The 21,531-nt window shown below is 43.5% G+C and overlaps 1 protein-coding gene across 4 annotated transcripts in view; it reads right to left on the bottom strand.

Annotated features, from left to right (window-relative positions):
- Window positions 1–21,531, bottom strand: part of LOC137943228 (two-component response regulator-like PRR1) — a 66,566-nt gene that overhangs the window by 10,304 nt on the left and 34,731 nt on the right. For 3 of the 4 annotated variants that reach the window (XM_068788918.1, XM_068788919.1, XM_068788920.1), the window contains exons 4-5: window positions 5,602–5,735; window positions 5,283–5,450 (exon numbers count right to left, since the gene is read on the bottom strand). In XM_068788918.1, the coding sequence (XP_068645019.1) occupies window positions 5,283–5,450; window positions 5,602–5,735 (302 nt within the window). The remainder of the gene's footprint in view (window positions 1–5,282; window positions 5,451–5,601; window positions 5,736–21,531) is intronic. The other variant, XM_068788921.1, reaches the window with a different exon arrangement.

Below are 21,531 nucleotides of genomic sequence, written 5' to 3'. Positions count from 1 at the left end.
ATAACGAAACCTTATGCGAATACAATAGACGGAAAGAAACGGAAAATACACTGACAAAATCATTGCTGAACTCGACGAAAAATCAACGAACATAACCACTGGTATTCGAGAGACCAACACTCTCCCTCAGCAAGGCTTTTAAAAAAAAAAAAAAAAAGATGTATTTATATTACCAAGAGAAAATTTACAAAGGATGAGGGAGCAAATCCCTTACAACAAGAGATTGCAGGGAAGCTTCCTGCTTGGCAAGCACGTTAGTTGTCGAATTTGTAGATCTCGGAATGTGAGACCAAATACAAGAAAATGATGATGCAGTATCTAAAATCTCCTGAAATATGTCTCAATGCCTCCATGTGCTGTGGACTCAATAGCACACCGAGTCACACAACGAAGAAGACAACAACAACTCACTCAATAGGATTTAATTCTTATATTTCTTTGAGTAAGATTTATTTCTTATATTGTTTTAAGTAGGAGTTATTTCTAATTACTTTATATGTAAGGGCATTAGGGGAAATTATTGTAACCCTAACCCTAAAACTCCCTATTTAAGGGATAGGTATGAATGAAATAGGTAAGCTTTGAGATTTTAGAATAACCTAGTCTAAACAGGTTGAGATCACCTCTTGATCTCGAGTTTAGGGTTTACTCCAAAAATCCAACCTATCCTTCACCCCCCGTTGCCATCCATCTTCACCCAAATTCATCCTCCATCATCCATACTAAGAAAAGGAGCTTCCTGCCCCTTTTCCAAGCCCAAAGAGAGGGTTCTCCCTCTTCATCAACGTCAGCCACCATCAAGGGGTCTAACCCTCTTGACGAGCAACAAGTGGAGAGTTTTCTGGTCCACGTGAAGGAGATTAATTGCTGTTCCTAAGCTTGGAACCAGCAAGAAAAGAGAGGATAATCATTCATGCACGTGGACCAAGGATTGCTACAAGCTAGGTGTACATAGCTTGCCTTGCTACAACCAAATCAAGAGAGGAAACCCTGATTTCCGTGAGAACAAAGAAAGGTATTCTCCTTACTTATTTCTGGTCAATATTGATGGCTTAACTTCATATATTTAGCAATCAAGATATTGTATCCATCAAGTCTTGTCCACGTGAGAGAAAACCAGCAAGGAAGATTTTTGTTTACACTCATACCGAGTCCAGCAACTCAGTACCAGTGCTGGATTCACAAATCCCACACTGTGTTACTCGATCCATGACTCGGGACCGTAACACCATGGCAAAGGGGAATTATGCTGGCACCAACCAATCACTACCTTGGAGTCTCCTTTCCATGTGAATAGGCCCACTGCAGTTGTCTCTGAACACACGGAGCTCATTAAGAAGGCTATGTAACTCTGCCGACGAAGAGTTTGAGATGCCTAACGGACCAGCAAAAGAGAAACACTGATTTCCAGATGAATCTGAAATCACACCCCAAAACCAGCGATCCCCGGATTGCCAAGAAAAGAGCCATCAAAATTCAATTTTAAGTAACCAACCTCCGGGGGAGTCCACTCCATTACTTGAACCTTGGTCCCAATGTGCATCCTTGCCAGATTGCTCCAATTATCTCAAATGGAGGTGCCCTTGAAAGAGCAAAAAGGTTTTTTAGTCAGAAGTCGGGTGGATATTTGCCCTGTCACTATTTCAGCTACTCTTCCTCTCAGCAAGTCAAGTAGATTCTCTCTTCGGTAAATCAATTTCCAAATGCCTTCTTCTTCTTTGATATGTAGCCAGGATAGGTGGAGAGACCAGGGGGGATTTTTCTAGGTCTGGAAGTTCCAACTGCTCAAGCTCCATGTGAGTGCGCTGAGGTGGGGTGGAGTCCGTCTGCCTTACTGTTCTTGCAGAGACGAAGTCTTGCTCCACAGGAGTGGAACAAAGGTTTAGGTCTGTGAGGGCGGCTCCGGGCATGTGTTTAGTCCATTCCTCAAAAGAGACAGAGTTAGATCCACTTTTAAGATGGCATCCTGTCATCTCGGAACTCGAGGTCTTAGATCCCGAGAGTAGTATTGGGCCCTCAATCTGACGAACATGCGAGATGCTTGGTTCGAGGTTTTGATTAAACCTCTCTTTTTGCCTTTTTATATTTCCGAAATCATCTTCATGCTTGTAATCACCAGATATCCTCAAAGCATGCGTACTTGTCTCTTGATACGATGCAGAACCATTGGGAGGGCCTTTCTGGAAGAGAGGTTTAGACAGGGGGTTTGGGAAAAGATGAGAAAAATGAGGCGGAAATAGGGGAGAGTATTTTCGGGGTTTGAAAAAGCTGAACAGGTAGACTTTCCTGACAAGGAACTGTCTGTAGTATGAGAAGAATCATATTGGAGCTCTGCAAAGTGGAAGTGGGCTCTGACTCACTCTCGTTCTGGACGCCATAGTTTAAATTCGAGATAGGGGTGGACTCGATTTCCGAGACAAGGTCAGATCTCGGAATACACATCTGACTCTTCAAACTTGAGATTTGAAATATTTTGAATGGGGATTGAATATTTGAATTCGAATTTGGGGTAGACTCCATTTCCAAGATGAGATCAGATCTCGGGATACACTCTTGACTCGTCAAATTTGATTTTTGAGATGTTTTGGAATGTGGTTGAGTGGATTTCACATTGGAGGTCGTGAAGGACATGCTCGATGGGAAACCTGATACGCTACCCTCTTTTACTTTTTGGGAATTTGGGACTGGCTTTAATAATTTTGACACAAAGCCCATTTCCCCAGATTAGGAATCCGGGTTTAATTTAAAAACCTCTGACATGCACGCCTCGACACTCAGAATAGGCATATTTTTCGAAAACACTACTCTCTGAATTTATCTTCGAGTTTGAGTCTGAGTCAAAACTCGGTAGGGATGTGGACTCACCTGAGCGGGAGGGATCCTGACTGGTGTCTCCTGAGTTAACTCGTCCAGGATTCTCGTAAGCTATGACCTCCGACATGTTGCTTCTCTTTCACGTTAGGCAACATTCCGGTGGTCTCAGTATGCAGAGTTCCCCGAAGGACACCTCTATCCACACAAAATCACCACCGAAACTTAATTTTTGAAAACAGGGCTCTCTCCAACAGGAGTTTGGGTCAACAAATGCCATCGCAACGTCGAGCTTTGATCCCTCCGTTGTGGTGTCCAACCACTGGATGATCCTTCCGAATGTATTAAAAAATTTGTTGAGCACCTCAATCGACCAAAACTCAATCGGGAGACCTCGGATTGAAACCCATTGGCCAAGAGGCTGGCATACCGGGGTTTCTTCCCACTTAGATACAAGTAATTCTTCTTCCCGTAGCCATTTCTTGTTCTCCAGAATTTCTTCCGTCTCCTCCGTTTTAGGGAGAACCAGCCATTTCCGAGGCTCCATCCACGCTACCATGGGCTGAAACATGAAGACTCGCCAAACCAAAGCGTGAGGCTACTGCTATTCCATCTTTCATAGGATGATTCCACAATTAATCCAACGCTGAGCTTTTGTTTCCCATTTTTTAATATTTCGGGGGGTATAGTTATGGTCGGGATCTAGACAGTCGTTTGGGAGATATTTTGGAGGGGTGATATGGAGGGTGGTGGTTTAGGGGTTGGGCTTTTTGAGTTGGGAGTTGGAAAGGGGGGGAAGTGTCGAAGGTCTTTGTTGGGAGGGGAGTGGGTTTTTTCATTTATCAGTATGGGAAATTCAGCATACTTCTCTCCGATGGCCAGGATTGAGTTCCACATCTCTTTCGAGCACTGAGCCTGCCCGAGAGTCTCTGTTAGGTATACCCGCGCCATGATTGTAAGCCCTCTTCTCTAGATTACCTTGAGCTCTCTAATCCTTTGTTTTCTGAATACGGAAAGGGAGAAGGAGATCTCCCCAATTCTGATTTCACGAAATCTCGGAACATTTCCGGGATCTCCCTCCTCCAGGCATCGTGCAAAATCAGAGACAGAGGCCAGGGGAATCGAAATAAAGGAGCTTCTTTGCCCGTTCCGCAGCGTGATTCGGATTACCTTGGTATTCCGCCCTTGCTTTAGGGCCATTGTGATCTCAGAATCTCCGTAACTCCATGATGAGCCTCTCGTCTTGACACTTCCTGTACTTCTCGCTGATCTTCCTTTCGCCGTGCTCCAGGGGCCATCCTCCTCCGTCGCCGGCGATTTGCCACGGTCTTCTTGTCTCTACTGAGTCCTTGTAACAGGATTATCCACTGCGACTGCTCTTTTGAGGAGGTGAGGTTGATCTTTCTCCTGCCCCCCCTGCTGCCAAGGAGAGAGTCTGGTGAATATTCTTCTCGAGCGACGGCGTTTCCGCCTCACGTTCCTTTGGGCGTCGCCTCATTCTCGCCGTTTGCCACAATAATCTCAAAAAAATCTCAACTCTCTGAGCAAGGCTCTAAAGACAAATCACGAAAATCCCCCTTCTCTCTCTTTGCTGCCCCTCTATATTCCCCCACGATCCCAGTAACCACTTAAAACTGTAAAATTACAAAAATAGCCCTGTCCCCATTAATCAACTGTTAATTCTTCTAATTATCCTTCAGCTGCTGCTTACTCCTTCTAGAGTAAGTAAAACGAATTTGGGGTCTATCAAATACCTACCCTTAGGACAAACAATCACATAGATCAAATAACATGAAGTTAAGACTGCACTGCACCTCCAAGAAGGGGACCCTCAATCTCCTAGTTGTTGCATTTGAAACATCCATTGCTGAGACCACCATTCCTTGCAGGCTTAGGATTCGCCATCCAACTCCAATCAAAACTAACTCTCAACCATCACTAGTGAAAAGGTATTCCAATAATAAGGCTTCATCAGCCTCCGATTCTAAGAAGCAGATACAATTTTCCAAATGCCCTACTATGCAGCACACTTGAGACATGTTGGAAATCTGGAACCTTACCTACCCGAGTAAGAAGATGCAAGAGAAAGGGGGGAAGAGAATTTTTTGAAATGGTTTGGGTGAAAGGTAAAAAGAAAAGATAGAAGACAGACCAAAGTGTCAATCAAACAGCAAATGAAACTTCTTTTAAATGTATTGAAGAGCCAAATTTTTGGGATAGACCCAGATGCCAAAGGCGAAGGGGCAGTGGATGTACATGTTATCCATGTTCTCCTCCATAAGGGAGCAACAATTGCAAATAATATTATGGAAAAAGATGATCTGTCAGGTAGGTTAATGGTGACGATTTTTCCTTTCAGAAGTCAAAACCCCTTATCGATCTTTTCTCTTTTTGTGAATAGTGAAGTATTTTACCATTCAAACTCCCATCTATCGATATAAACTACCATGCAAGCTCCATGTCATACTTACATCAGATTCTGGATGATTTGAAGCACCTGTTTCAGGAATGTTGCTCCTTCGAGTCATGTCATCAGTGTCATCTGAGAATAAAGTTGTGCTGTTTGTATTAGCATCACTAGGGTCTGATCCTGCCCCATCAAAGTCATAGTTTAAGATGTTCTTGTCTGCAAGCCCAAGCTGTCAAAACATGACAATTATTGTTAGTTAGGTCAGACATGCCATATATTGTTTTTACTCAAAAGTGTTATAGGCCATTAAGAAACACAGGCTTCATCAGAAACGCAGTGACAAGTTAGACAAGATACTGCTGAATTTAAGTTGTTCAAACCATGCGTCTTCGCTTCCACATGTGTGTCCACAGATTCAATAGTTCATTGGTCCGTAAAGGCTTCACCAGATAGTCAGCTGCTCCAAGTCTCAAGCATTTAATAACAACAGAAACCTCATCCTGTGATGACATCACTAAGTAAACATTCGAAGAAATGCATCAATTAGTGTCTGGAGTCAAAAAGTCCAGCGCTACACAAACATTTACTGCTTAAACATTCAAAATAAGGCTGCATCAGTTTATCTGGTTATGCAGTATGTACTATTTTGAGTCTAGCATCTGAATTGAATGACGAATTAATCATTGACACATGCCAATCTTAAATTAGTAAATAAATAAAATGAGGGAATTACAATGTAGAATACCTTTTTGATGGACTTCGTCCATACGTATCTGAAATGTAAATGGGCTAATGCTAGAGCATGGGAGGGCCGTGGCCCTGGTCCATGAAAATGTTTCAAAATCAAACCTCAATGATTTCTAGTGAGAGTAGAAAGGCCAGCTTTCCAGTGGCCCTCTTGCTAGAACCAAAATTGTTTTAACCCCCTATAACCAAAGTTCCCACTCCATGCCAGATGGACTCTGCCAAAGGCATGAAATCATCATCAACCTCCTGCAAAATTGTGCAGTAGCTAATTAATTTTGTATTGGCACATCTCAAACAGCACAACTAGAAGCTGCCTCTTAAGTACCACAATTGGTTAGTCACCACTCCCTAGAGGTATTCAAACTCAACTTAGACAGATGTTCCTTTTAAGTGGGGTGTTCAGATCTCATGATGTAATAGCCGTTGCTACTTTTGAGGGGGGGGGGGGGGGGGGGGGGGGGGGCTGGCTGGTATTTTTGACTTGACATTGACAAAGCTCCAAGCCTTGTGGATCAAATAGAGGCATCATTGTGTAGATGGTGACTCCAAAGTAGTCGTTGGGTGGTGTAAGAAGGCTGAGCTCCCTTGGTCTCACTAACAGGCTTTTGACAGTTTTTTTTTGTTTGTTTTTGTTTTGAAGATGAAATTATTAAAAGAAAATAATTACAAGATAGAGGGAGAGGGAATTCCCAAGCTTCAGAAGAAATGGGACAAGAATGCCCAACTAAAAGAGAACTCCTGGAGACGCCTTGAGCCAAAGAGTATGAAATACTATTGTCAGATTTAGTATATGCTGCCATTTTTCATTAAGAAACAAATGGCTATTATCTCATTGTAAAGTTGGGTCCAAGGCTCATCCCAAAATGACTAGCCAACTTAAGAGCCCTCTTTCTCAACTAATAAACCCAAGATCTCTGTACTAACAAATCCATGTGGGACTATTCTTTAATACTCACCGTTACGTGTAGGCACTCTTTTGTAGTTCCTACACATGGTCAGTTTGGGTGGAGGCCCACGTATAAGAACAATGATACTACGTGAAGTCATATCGAAGGTCTATCCCAAAATGACTAATAAGTTAAGAACCTTATTTCCCAACTAATAAAACCAATATCTTTGTATTCATTAATCCATGTAAGACTATTCATTAACACTCATTGAAAACATACAAAAGTTTCCATGGTGGTTGGGAGGACTTCTTTTCATCCATGAAATGATGTTGGCCGATTCCCCTTCTACAGCAACTAGGGAGCTGAAAAGCTGAAAGAAAAGTACAAATTCTATAGGAGGGCACAACTTTCAATTTCAGTGGAATTGCAAACACCAAGAGAACTTAACTAGACCAGCAATGTTCTGCTAAACCGATCCTTATAGCCCCTCCAATACCTCTCAGCCTTTGGGTGTCTGAAGGACCGCCATCAAACCTTAGCTTCAACCATCCAAATCTCGGAAGGGACCCATTGCAAAATTCTGATGGGAGAGGGAGCTGAAAAAGTAGAGATTAGCTTCCAATACTTCTGCATAATATAAATAGGTAAGAAGGAGAGGGGGGAAGTCCTTCATAAGTGTTGACCGTAGAAAATGTCATGTGAAGACCTGCTTCAATCACATGACATAAAGAGCTAGACTTCTCGTCAGAAGTTTTCTTATCTTTTCCTTCCATGGGCACCCTGGGAATGTAGCCATGTCTAATTTCTATAGGATTAAGCCAGACTTTGGAAGCTTCCATAAGCAGGTTTGGAAAATAAGTAGTGGATCAGATGCTGTCATGCTGAACTGGCCCAATTTTTCCCGAATATTGCACCCTAAACCAAGAATGAGGAAGAGCAGTCCACTAAGATCAGTTCAAACAAGCTAAAGAATCAGCTAAGCTATTATCCTCTCAAGGAAATATGCTATGAGAGGCGAGAGGCGATCGTTGTTCCTGATCGGGAAACTCCCCCCAATCGCGGTGGCCATCACAGACATCCCCTCCCCTCCCCTGCCCCGTCGTTGTTCTCGACAACAAAGCCCGACAACCTTGCCGAACTCTCGTTCCCGGCGAGCACCAGATAACACCACCAAAGACGACCGATGGCCTGCCAATGTTCTGATCTCACCTCACCGCCGCAATGCTGATGACACAGAGAGGACCTCCGGCCTTGGCTTTTCGCGCGACGCTCCGAGGACCAAAGACGATGATGTCGACGCCAACTGGACCACCGTCTATCGAAGACAGAATCGACACCAGCACTCTCATGACTCTGTGATGCCCCTCACTGCCCCTTTTTGCTACACATATGGCCCTGCCAACCTTTCGGTTGCTCAAGTAGCTCTCCGTGCCACTCCCTACGTTTGGGTGACGACAAAGATTGGGGCTCGTCGTGCCTTCAGCACCATACCGATTGCAGCATGCACCTCATTCATCTCTCAGTTCATGGAAGCTACCAAAGTTGTTCACGACTCCTGGCCAAAGGTCCAAAGAGCTCTGGTTTGGACCCTAGAGATTCAGTTTTCACATCATTCACCGGAGAGACCCTGTCGACTGCCGCATTGTCCAATATCGGGACCAAACCACCATGGTTCGCATTACCATTCGGAGGCCACAAATATCTCTTTTGGCTGGACCCAATTTCCCCGATGCCCCCGGCACACCCATCCCCACCGTCAGCTAACACCCAACCCCCCACCCCTGTAATCGACTATCCCCCACTCCTACCCAATTCGACTACCTCGAAACCTACCCTTGCTTCACCCTTCTCATGTCCCCCCACCACACACACTTGCTTCGCTCTAGCCTCGACTGACTAGAATGTGCAGCTTTGATTACTTCGGCACCACACCTGTCAACGGTCTGACCATCTCCAACTGGTTCTCTCGTCAGTTGCACCTCAATTACAGACCATCGTCTTCTTACCTCTATCCGAGTGAGTGGATAGTCAATTTTTGTTCACTCGGGATCGATGGATGGCTGTTCAACTCCTTGTCTCGGCTCCCCTTTCTTTTGTTCAAGACTAGAATCCAGCTTTGCACCGACAATGCCTCGGTCAATGGATCCAATTTGCGGGCCTTCCGCCTGATCTGTGGGGCGAGAGTGTCTTCAATTTCATCGCCAACCATTATGGCACCCTCATCCGACCTGATGATTGCAATGCCGATCACCGGAGACTCGACCATGCCCATCTAGTCATTAATCCCTGCAGCATCCAATCTAAGACTTCCTTCCTACAAATTGACACCGGTCAATCCTCCTTTTGGCTCGATATGACATTTGGTGATCTCGTCAGTGACACTGTTATTTTCGCCGACGGTAGCAGCAGAGATGAAACCCCTCCACAATTCACCTACTATCACAACTTGGCCAACAAGTGAGCCACCCTGCCTACCCGCAGACTCTCCCGCCCCTACCACCATTGAGCCCCCTAACAACCTCTTGTCATCTGCCTACGGCTACCTCTCCTACCCTTCATTTCAAATTCAAACCCCGACCCACCTTTGCCTCCTACCTAGCTTCGTTGCCTCTTTGAAATCAGACCCTCCCACTGCTCCATCACCTAACTCCTTTTCCCACTTGGAGGCCCACCCAACTGGTGAGCCTGCCAACTCACCAAACTTTGTACCCCCCTCCATTATATTCCCCAACTGGCCCCACCTAGCCTGCCCCCCGCCCCTACTTAGCCAGCTCCATGACTCCCCCTTGTCTCAACCGGAACCACAAGCCTCCCGCAACTGGCCTCTCCTACACCCGGCCCATACATTGTGCCTCCCCTCCTTTAGCCTCAGTCCGCAGCTATTGCCCCTCCCGTCAGTAGACAGTGTGCTCGGATGGACCCTCCACTACCGGACCAATTCCCCCTCACTCTTTGATAGCGAATCTACCTCATCTATTACTAGTTGGCCCAAAAACCCCTCATCTGGTGGTTCCCGTCTTGCTGCCTACTCGCCACCTTCGCTGGCCTCATACAAACGCCAACGCCGCATCGCGTCCAAAGCCCTCTCTTTTGGGGAATCCAGCAGCACGCCTCACCCACAGGTTGATCCAGTCTTGGGTGATTTCTGCCTCCCTCCGCCGGACGATAGAAACCAGCAATTTTTCCAAGCTCTACAATCTGAACGTGGTAAATTTGATGAGGAAACTTGGAGCCACATAATGGAACTTGCGAAAAAAATGGAAGTGATTTATAAGGGCTACTTACCGGGAGACAAGCCCACTTCAAGAGTCAATCGAAAAGGAAGAAAATAATTGTAACCTCATGGAATGTCCACGGGATTGGCTCTCCTAGGATGCGTGCCATTGAACGCAATCTCTTTGCTAGGAGCCACTCATCAATTGTAATCTTGCAAGAATCTAAATGTCAAAACTCTTCTAATTCCTTTGTTCATGATGTATGGGGTTGTAGCAATCTGGAGTGGCTAGCTATTAATGCTATTAGATTTTCCGGAGGTCTTCTCCTCCTTTAGAACTCATCTATAGTTGAAGTCTTGGATCACGTTATTGGCTCCTTCTCTTTTGGAATCAAATTACGGGACAGATGCACGGATTTGATTTGGGCCTCGCTAGAATTTATGGGCATACTCGCTACCGGGAGCATCGCTCTTATTGGGAAGAACTCATTGATCTCCTCTCTCATTAGCCCATCCCTTGGCTCCTTGTTGGGGATTTTAATGCAATCTGTTTTGCAGTGATAAGTCTCCCCCCTCAACCAGAATTTCTTCTACTATGCGTCACTTTGTTGATTTCATTGGTAGCTTTGAACTGGAGGAGATTTGACTTTCCGTAAGACCTTCACCTGGTTTAATGGACAAAGACCACCCATCCTTTTAGAGCTAGACCACTTCTTCTCCACTGGTGATTGGCTCAGGCACTATGAGAACATATGTGGTTCTGTTTTAAGCTGAGCAAGCTCGGATCATTGGCCCATTCAGATTGACACCAAACTTGACAAATGGGGCCCTGCCCCTTTCGGTTTGACAACACTTGGCTGATGGATAAACACTCTGCTGATTATATTACTTCGTGGTGGGGGGCTATTGGGAACTACAATTATGATGGTTGGTCCTTCCCTTGCAAGCTGAAGCGTCTTCTTGGTCCTCTGCCATTTTTGATAAGTCTTCGCTCTAGTCTCAGATTGCTGGCCTTGACCTCATGGAGGAGCAAAGGTATCTTTTTGTTTTTTGATAAAGGAGCAAAGGTATCTTACTTATGCTGAATTCTCTAATCGAATCTCTTTCCAAAATAGTCTTCAATCTATTCTTCACATTGAACAGGCACAATGGAAACAATGGGCCCATTTTAAGTGGTTGGTCGAGGGTGACGCCAACACAAAGTTCTTTCATGTTGTTGCCTCGGCTCGCCGAAGGACTACAATGGAAACAATGAAGTTACTTCGGATAGGGCCTCTATTACTGATGTTTCTCTTAGTTTTTTCATATATCTTTACAGGGAAGACTGCCACCACCGCCCTCGTCTGTCTAGTCTTCGCTTTGCCTCGATCTCTCCTGTCTTGGCGGCCTTTATTGAGTTACCTTTTTTGGATCTTGAAGTTGAGGATGTTGTTTTGGGCCTCCCGTGTGATAAGGCCCCGACAGATATAATGGTGAATTCTACACAATTTGTTGGCCTACCTAGAGGACAAACGTTATCTCCATGGTCCTCAACTTCTATGATCGTGGTATCACTTAAGTATCGGTGTCTCCCTTATTGCTCTAGTGCCCAAGAAAGCCAATGTTGAGAATCCCCGAGATTTCATGTCGATTAGTCTCGTCTCTAACCCGTACAAGATCATTGCTTGCATCTTGGTTTGTCGTCTTAAGGTTGTTCTTCCCACCATCATCCACTACAGTCAAAGTGATTTTATCCAAAGCCGACACATCCTCGACTCTGCCATGGCCACTCACGAGATTATTGATCAATTCGTCAAGTTGGGCCTCCCCCGTTTTGTCGTCAAGCTTGACCTTGAAAAGGCTTTCGAACGTGTGAGCTGATCCCTTCTGGATGATATTTTATTACGCATGGGTTTTGGGGACAAATGGAGATTTTGGATTTGTAGTTGTATCTCTTTAGCCTCTTACTCTTTACTTCTCAATGGCACTGTTTGTAGCGTTTTTTCATAGTTCCCGTAGCATCTGACAAAGGGACACCCTCTCCCTACTGCTCTTCATTATCATTGCAGAGTACCTATCCTCTATGTTTTTAATCTGCCTATAGCATTGGGTGTCTCAATGCTATCTCGGACTAGAGTTGCTTCGATATTCCTTTGCTACAATTTGTTGATGACACTATTTGCTTTGGTACCAGTACAATATCAAATTCACAATATTAAAGCCCTCCTCGGCCTATTTGAGACCACTTTTAGTTAGAAGATTAACTAGAGGAAGACAATTATTATGGGTTTCCATATCGAGCCACCTCTCCCCTCTCCTTCAGTTCAAGGCAGACACTCTGGGTTGCTCGATCGCGTCTCCCCCATCCTCCTACCTCGGATGGGACTCTAGGCTTCGGTTATTCAAAGGCTTGAACGATGGCTATCTATCTGGAAGGGTAGGCTGTTCTCCAAAGCTGGTAGATTGACTCTTCTCAACTCTTGTCTGGCATGTATACCCAATTATATTCTCTCATTTCTGCCTTGCCCCACCTCTGTCTGCCAGCGCATTGATATGATCAAGAGACGATTTCTATGGCGCAGTACCAATAATGATTTTCACTATCACCTCATCAGCTGGGAAGATGTTTGTATGCTGAAGTTCTTGGGCGGTATGGTGTACCCATGAGATGGGATCTATCCTTCTACTAAGTGGTTTTGGAAACTTAAGTCCAGCTCAGTGTCCTTTTGGATACCGATGGTGACCTCCAAGCTTCTGCGTCTTGGGGCTAGATGGATTACCAATGGCAATAGTCGCCATCTCTTCCCCATTTAGAAGGCCATGTTTCATCTTCTCCCTATCTTCCGCACTACCATATGCTATTTTGTTGTTGATGGATCCAACCTTTGCTTTTTGACCGATTGGTGGTTGGGCGACGGTCCTCTTGCCACCTCCTTCCCCCCGCTTTTCCAACTTACCACTTGTCGTGATCTCTCTGTTGTCGATGCTTGGGGAAATGGCTCCTGGGATCTTCGTATGAGGTGCAACTCACAGATGTGGAGGATATTGCCATCTGTGATCCAATTGACGGACTTGGTGGTATTAAGCTTCGTGCTCAAGTGACTGATCAGATGATTTGGCTTCCTGATGATAGTGAGAGTTTGTCAGTTTCTTCTACCTATAGTCTTCTTATGGGCTGGACTAAGCCCCCTGTCCGACTGCCATTGCTTGGCATGTCATGGCTCCTCCCCGGGTGAGATTCTTCCTCAGAAGTGCCTGCTGCAATAGAATCCTTATTGCTGACAATCTCATATGGCACGGTAACACTTCTCCTGATCCCCTTTACCCTTTCTGTGGGCTTGAGGCTGAGACCACTTGTCACCTCATTCTACACTTCACCTTCGCCTGGCAGAATTGAAGTTTTTTGTTCGACATTATGGGTCTCCAATTTTGCATTACTCACGACTTGAGCACCATGTGTCGCTACCCCTCTGGGATCCGTCTACCTAGCCTTGGTAAGTTCCTTTTATTTGCATGTGTTGCTCACATCCCTTTGGAAGGAGAGGAACTCTCGTCGTTTTGACTGCATCTCTCGCTCGGCTGTTGAGATCACTTGTACTGCTACGGGCCTCATCTCCACCTGGATTCACACTAGAAAGGAATTTTAGTGCCTTTCATGTGCCCTTCTCCATACCAACTAAAAGGTGATTGCTCAGATGTCCACTCCATCCTCCCCCCGGGTGGTTGTTTAGACCCACCCTCCTGTCGGCCACTTTAAGCTCAACTTTGATGGTAGTGCCCTCAGGAATCCTAGGATGGCGGGTTTCGGCGGGGTGATATTTGACCCAGGAGGCTCGGCTTTTATCACCTACTCTAGTCCTCTCGGCATTGCTGACTCGACCACGGCACAATTCTCGGGCCTTCTCCACAACCTTCACATTTTTCAGAATCACTTCAGCGGTCCGCTCATTGTGAAAGGGGACTCCAAGGTGGTCATTGGCTAGTAATTCTCCGCCTCTTTCCCTCCATTGCGTCATTGGTAGCTTTTTCTTGATATTATGGACCTTGTTTCCTCTATTCCCTATTCTTGATCTCATGTACTTAGATCAGCCAGTACGGTTGTAGAATCAGACTCTTGTGCAAGATTGGGTTCCTTCAATCTCTTGTTGTAAGAGGAGGCCTCCCTTGATGTATTTTCTTGCTCTCTTTTGAAATAAAATCATCACCATTTCAAAAAAAAGATAAGTTCAAACAACACTTCAACATTGTTATAAAACTGCCACAGATTCTTTAGTTTTTGGCAACCTCTTCTTTGGAGTTCATCACAAGTATGTTCATGTGTTCTTTCTCAAAAAAAAAAAAAAAGTATCTTCTTGTGTTCAACTCACCAAATAAATTGAACAACTTTAGCTCTGCTGGGGCCCAGCTTGAAGTTATGTTACTGAAATCAGTAAGGATGAGCTTATATAAAAAGACAGTAGCGAGCTGCCCTGTTGGTGTTGCTGTCGATATTGGCTCTTCATGACCAGCAGAACTTATATATGTGGAATCCAGCTTCCATAGCACTTTATTAGCTTCTAAGTCATTAAATGGCTGTTGGAGACGGAGGTCCCATGCCAATCTCTGACCATAAAAAGTACTTAAAGAGACCCGGATGGATATCTTCTTGTGAGTGCCCTTGGAAAACGTGAGTTATCAAAAAAATTAACAAGCTAGGGTTGTTTGATATATCCCATCTCGAGGAGGAATGTTAGATTCAAGGTATTTTTGTCATATCAAAAGCATATAGTTGTCTCATTAAGTCTGTCTTGTAATATGATTGGGTGACAAGGGTTTGTTGGACGATAAGATCAAGCCCAAAAGACCAAGGAAGGCCCGCATATGTAAGATTATTATAAGATGGGCCACATGACCAAGGAAGGCCCACAAGATGGGCCCAAGCCCATAAGAAGTAGGACCCACAATGATTACCAAGAGCTGGCATCCTTATCACATCAGTTGGAAGATCAAGAAGGATTCGCAAAAGTATTTTTATCTTAGGTCACGACCAAGAAGAGTTTTAGTTTAAGTTATATTTGTCTTTTATCAATATTGAGTTACCTAATTATGTTAGGACTCGCCTTAAGTGTTAGAGTTTGGGTGTAATTGTGACAAGGGTAGTTTTATTGTAATTGGATTCTACTACCTTCCTTTATTATAAATAGAGGTTCATGTACTCTGATTACAACAACTTATTGATGTCAATGAAATATTTCACTTTTCCATAAATTCAACATGGAATCAGAGAAGGTTCTGTGAGTTGACTGGGTCAACTCATTAAGGTAATGTGATCCTTTTCTTTAAACCCTAAACCCTAGATCTAGGTTTGTAGTTTTTTTTTTTTCAGTCCCTACACCCGTAGGTTTCGTTGCGATTTTCACCTCTATACGTAGTTTTTCATATTGAAAGCTATATATTGACGGAAAGATATTTGAGTCTACTTTCCAAAGAAGAACAATTTGTTCCAATCAGAGTTATCGACAGAGAGATATCGATATTTCAATGAGCGAAGGTCAGTTTGCAAAAAGGTTCAATTAGCAGCAGCAATCTTTAAATTCCGAAGTATTTTTTGCTATCGAGAACTAGACTTTATATGAAGAAATATATATCAAAAGAAATATCTATAAGTCTATTCTTTTACCTATTCAACCAATTTTTTATTTGAGTTATCTACAAAGAGAAATTGATATTTGAAGCAGCAAAGGTCAGATTTAAAAAGAGGTTCGAGCGGCAGCAGAAAGCCTCAAATCCTGAGATATTTTATGCTATCGAGAAAGAGACTTTATATGGAGAATTATATATCAAAAGAAAGATCTTTAAGTCTATTTTCTTACCTATTGAACCAATTCTTGATATGATTTTTTTATAAGAAGATATTGATTTGGAAGAGTCAATGGTCATTCTGGAAAAATAGGATAAACAGTACGTAGTTCAGCCAGATGGTAGATACCGAAACCTATCAGATTATTTATCTTCTGATAATTATATTTTATGAAGAGATTTTATACTTGGACGAAAGGTATTTAATTCTAGTTTCAGACGAAGAAAATTTCATGTCAATCTGATCTATATTTAAAGATATATTCCCATTGGAAGAATCAAATGTCATGTTGGTATTCTTTTACATTGAAAATCCGAATTTAAGCCGATTGTTTTGCGTCACTTTTTGAGTTGATATATCAGAAAAATATCTCACTTCTCCCTGGTTTGAGGGCTTATCTATGCATCTATGTTATATAGGCTTATTGCTACATCTATGATATTTGGTTCAAGCTGGGATCACTGCCATTACCTCCCAGTTTGAGGGGGAGAAGTAGAAAAGTACAAGAAAGAGGTATTTTATTCCATATGTTGCGGATGAGTTTATGTGACCAAAATATTCAAGAAAGGGGGAGCACAAAAGATGAAGCTTGTGCATCTAAGAAGAAATTTTTATATCAGATTATTTCATGGGTTCTTTTACAAAGTTTATTATTTGGTTCGTGTTATGTGTTGGAAGATGGTCGTGTTATATTCAGCTGCAGCTATTATGTCTCTTTGGGGACATTATTATTGAATACGATGTCACCTCATGTCATCATTTATTTTACCCCGTCAAAAAGATCAAAATTGTTTGTGGTTGGGAGTCCATGACGGAGGAACTTTATCCCCGTAAAAAAAATGAAAATTATTTGTGGTTGGGAGTCCACGACGGAGGAACTTCATCCCCATAAAAAAGATGAAAATTATTTGTGGTTGGAAGTCCATGACGGAGGAACTTCATCCCCGTCAAAAAGATGAAAATTATTTGCGGTTGAAAGTCCATGACGGAGGAACTTATGATGACATCAATGTTATCCCCCCCTGTAATGGCTTTTATGTCTCCTACCACTTGAGAGTCGTTGTCCTGTGGAGGGACAGGGTGGTGGACACTTCAGAGCAATGCTGATAGACACACTACCGATAGCAGTGGAGTGTGCCCTACATCCAGCATTAAGACCGAAGTATGAAGCAATGACTTACCGGCTAGAATTGATTTTTACTCTCACTTATAATGCCGCAAGGCCTCATGGAAGGACGCAATAGCGTGAGGGGGAACGTTGGAAGATGAAGGCATATTGGAAGATGTGCCATTTTATACAAAAATATTTTATACATCATTTGCAACAAGTTGGGAGTTCATATTGTTCTCTCACCCCCAGCTTGAGGGGGAGTGTTGGAAGATAAGATCAAGCCCAAAAGACCAAGGAAGGTCCACATATGTAAGATTATTATAAGATGGGCCACATGACCAAGGAAGGCCCACAAGATGGGCCCAAGCCCATAAGAAGTAGGACCCACAATGATTACCAAGAGCTAGCATCCTTATCACATCAATTGGAAGATCAAGAAGGACTCACAAAAGTATCTTTATCTTAGGATCACGACCAAGAAGAGTTTTAGTTTAAGTTATATTTGTCTTTTATCAACATTGAACTACCTAATTATGTTAGGACTTACCTTAAGTGTTAGAGTTTGGGTGTAATTGGGACAAGGGTAGTTTTATTGTAATTGGATTCTACTACCTTTCTCTATTATAAATAGAGGTTCATGTACTCTGATTACAACAAGTTATTGATGTCAATGAAGTATTTCACTTTTCCATAAATTCAACAGGGTTAAAAGTTATAATTTTTACTTTTTGTGGTTGGTTGTTAGCTGCTTAAGAAATGATAGACATGAGGGCTATTTGTTGAGCATGGTGGATTCTGGTCCACACGTATGAGCAGGACATGGAGGGTATTTCGGCGTTTCTTTATGTTGGGTTTGGCGTGTGCAGTACTCAAGATATTATTAACTCTTCCGTTGCTGATTTTATGTGGGTTGGTTTGGGACTTACAGTGAGCAGAAAAATCAGAGGGCTTCGACACTGTCGCTGAAAAATAGAGGAACGCGAGCTCGACCTAGCAGCAAGTGAACGCTGCCGCTGGAAGAGCGAGGTCGACACTGTTGCTGCCCAAAAACAGCATCTCGGTTCCGTTGTCGCCGCTGCCGGAAGAGACCAGCTCGGGGTTCCATTGTCGCCGCTGCCAGAAGAGAGCAGCTTGGGGTTTCATTCTCGCCGTTGCCGGAAGAGAGGCTGTTGTGCCTCGTCGTTGATGGAAGAGAAGGCTGAGAAAGGTAACTCTGTTTTTTAAACAGAGAAGGGCGTCTTTGTGTCCTGCTGTGAGAAGACAGAGAGAGACTCGCTTGGGACGCTGTATTTGCGTCATTCTGATTTCCAAGAAATCAGGACTATTGTATTGTGCTCGTCAATTGATAAAATAAAATCCCCTGCAGCTCCGTGGACATAGGCAATTTGCCGAACCACGTAAAATCTTTGTACCGTGTGATTACCAATTTATCTTGTTACTTTATTGTCATCGGTTTTTCATAACAACTGGTATCAGAGCCGAGGTTCGGCTGAGGGAAAACGATAGCTGGAGACGAAGTGAAGGTATTGGGGATCGAGAAGTTCGATGGCAAGGACTATGGATTTTGGAGGATGCAGATAGAGGACTACCTCCATGAGAGGAAACTCCATCTTCCACTGTTGGGGAAGAAACCGGAAAAAATGGAGGAAGACGATTGGAATCAGTTGGATCGACGGGTTCTGGGGATTATTTGGCTAACCCTGTCGAGATCCGTTACACAACGTCAGTAAGGTGAAGACGACTATGGGTCTCTTAGAGGTTTTGTCAGGTATGTACGAAAAGCCTTCAGCGAATAACAAAGTTTATTTGATGAAAAAGTTATTCAATTTGAAGATGGTAGAAGGTACATCTGTTGCACAACATCTAAATGCTTTTAATACTATCACAAATCAATTGTCATTTGTTGAAATTAAATTTGATGATGAGATACATGCACTGATACTATTGGCTTCATTGCCAAATAGTTGGGAAGCCATGAGAATGGCTGTGAGTAATTCTGCCAGTAAATCAAAGTTGAAATATGATGATATTTGTGATTTGATTCTGGCTGAGGAGGTACACAAGAGGGATTCAGGTGAGACTTCGGGTTTGAGTTCCACATTGAATGTTGATTCTCGGGGGAGATCACATGACAGGAACTCAAACAGAAACAGATCAAAGTCAAAGTACAGGGGCAAGAGTAAGTCAAGGCCTGGTCAGCAGGAAACTTGCAGGAATTGTGGCAAAGCTGGCCACTTAAAGAGAAACTGTAAAAGCCCTAAGAAAACCGGTAGTGATAATGCCAATGCAGTAACTGAAGAAGTACAAGATGCACTATTGTTTGCAGTTCATAGTCCAGTTGATGACTAGATACTGGATTCAGGGGCTTCATTCCATACATCCTACCATCAGGAGATAATTCAAAACTATGTTGCAAGTGACTTTGGGAAGGTATATCTGGCTGATGGAGAGGCCTTGAACGTGGTGGGGATGGGAGACATTGACATTGCACCCCCTAACAAGAACAAATGGACCTTGCAAAAGGTCAGGCACATTCTTGAATTGAAGAAGAATCTCATTTCTGTTGGGCAGCTTGATGACTGTGGCCATTCAGTGGTGTTCTCAAATAGCACCTGGAAAGTCACCAAAGGAGCATTGGTACTGGCTCGAGGTAAGAAAACTGGTACACTCTATTCGACTACTAGTTTGATTAACACTGTTGCTACTACCGTTGCAGAAAGCACAACAGATTTATGGCATTACAAGCTTGGCCACATGTGTCAAAAGGGCATGACAGAACTGTTGTCTAGAGGCAAGCTACCAGAACTGAAATCAGTTAATCACAGTATGTGTGAGAGTTGCATTATGGGGAAAAGGAAGGTCAGTTTCTTGAAGAATGGCAAAACACTGAAGAAAGGAAAAACTGGATCTTGTGCACACAGATGTGTGGGGACCTTCCCCAGTGGCATCCATTGGAGGTTCTCGTTACTATGTCACATTCATTGATGATCATAGTAGGAAGGTATGGGTTTATTTTTTGAAGCATAAATTTGAGGTATTCAATGTGTTCAAAATTTGGTAGGCAATGGTTGAGACAGAGACAGGCTTGAAACTGAAATGTTTGAGGTCTAATAATGGCGGTGAGTATATTGATGGCAGGTTCAAAGAATATTTTGCAGCTCAAGGTATCAGAATGGAGAAGACCATTCATGGGACACCACAGCAAACTGGAGTTGCTGAACGTATGAACAGAACCATCAATAAGCGTGCTAGAAGCATGAGGTTGCACACTGGATTACCACCTACTTTCGGGGCAGATGCAGTCAGTACTGCAGTTTACTTGATCAACAGAGGACCATCAGTTCCGTTGGATTGTGGATTGCCAGAGGAGGCCTGGAGCGGGAAAGAGGTCAAGTTTTTTCACCTTAAAATTTTTGGTTGTCTTTCTTATGTTCTTGTTGATTCTGATGCTCGTAGTAAGCTTGAGGCCAAGTCAAAGAAATGTTATTTCATTGGCTATGGAGACGAGGCATTTGGCTATCGGTTCTGGGATGATCGGGGTCGGAAGATTGTAAGAAGCAGAAATGTGATTTTTAATGAGAAGATTGTGTACAAGGACAAGTCCAGTACAGTTGCTGAAGCAGCTCCTCAGGAGTCCGACTTTGTTAGAATGGATGACCTACCAGAGGCCACAGTGCAGTGCATAGATGCGAGTGACGGGGAGAGTGAGTGCACCTATTATTCCGCAATCAGATCCAAAGCCGTCTACTCCTGCAGCTACAGCTCGCAGCTTAGTTAGGACTATTCGTCCTCCACAGCATTTCTCACCTATTTTGAATTATATTTTGTTGACAGATGGTGGAGAACCGCAGGGTTACGAAGAAACCTTGCAAAATGAAAACTCTAGTAAGTGGGAGCTAGCAATGAAGGATGAGATGGATTCCTTGTTAGAGAATCAGACATGGGAGTTGACTGAACTTCCACCAGGGAAGAAGGCATTGCACAACAAGTGGGTGTACCGGGTGAAAACTGAGCATGATGGCAGTAAGAGGTACAAAGCTAGACTTGTTGCAAAGGGCTTTCAGCAGAAGCAGGGTATTGATTACTCTGATATTTTCTCTCCTGTGGTGAAGATCACAACCATCACGTTAGTACTGTCCATGGTTGCTACTGAAGATTTAATTCTTGAACAGTTAGATGTGAAATCAGTTTTTCTTCATGGAGACCTTGAAGAAGACATCTACATGCACCAACCTGAGGGGTTTGCAGTACAGGGAAAGGAAGGTTCAGTTTGCAGACTGAAGAAGAGCGTGTATGGCCTGAAGCAAGCTCCTAGACAGTGGTACAAGAAATTTGATAGCTTTATGTCCAGCGCAGGTTACATCAAATGTCAGGCAGATCACTGTTGCTACGTCATGTATTTTGACAATTCTTACATCATTTTGCTACTGTATGTGGATGACATGCTTATTGCAGGGGCTGGTATTGATGAGATCAATAATTTGAAGAAACAAATGTCAAAGCACTTTGCAATGAAGGATTTGGGAGCTG

Source organism: Aristolochia californica, unplaced genomic scaffold (assembly GCF_029961685.1).
Source record: "Aristolochia californica isolate CCGP_79_NKW_82.1479 unplaced genomic scaffold, dmAriCali1.0.hap1 SCAF_10, whole genome shotgun sequence".
Taxonomy (NCBI): domain Eukaryota; kingdom Viridiplantae; phylum Streptophyta; class Magnoliopsida; order Piperales; family Aristolochiaceae; genus Aristolochia; species Aristolochia californica.
The sequence above is the reverse complement of the archived record's forward strand: the minus strand, read 5'-3'. Positions and strand labels throughout refer to the sequence as shown.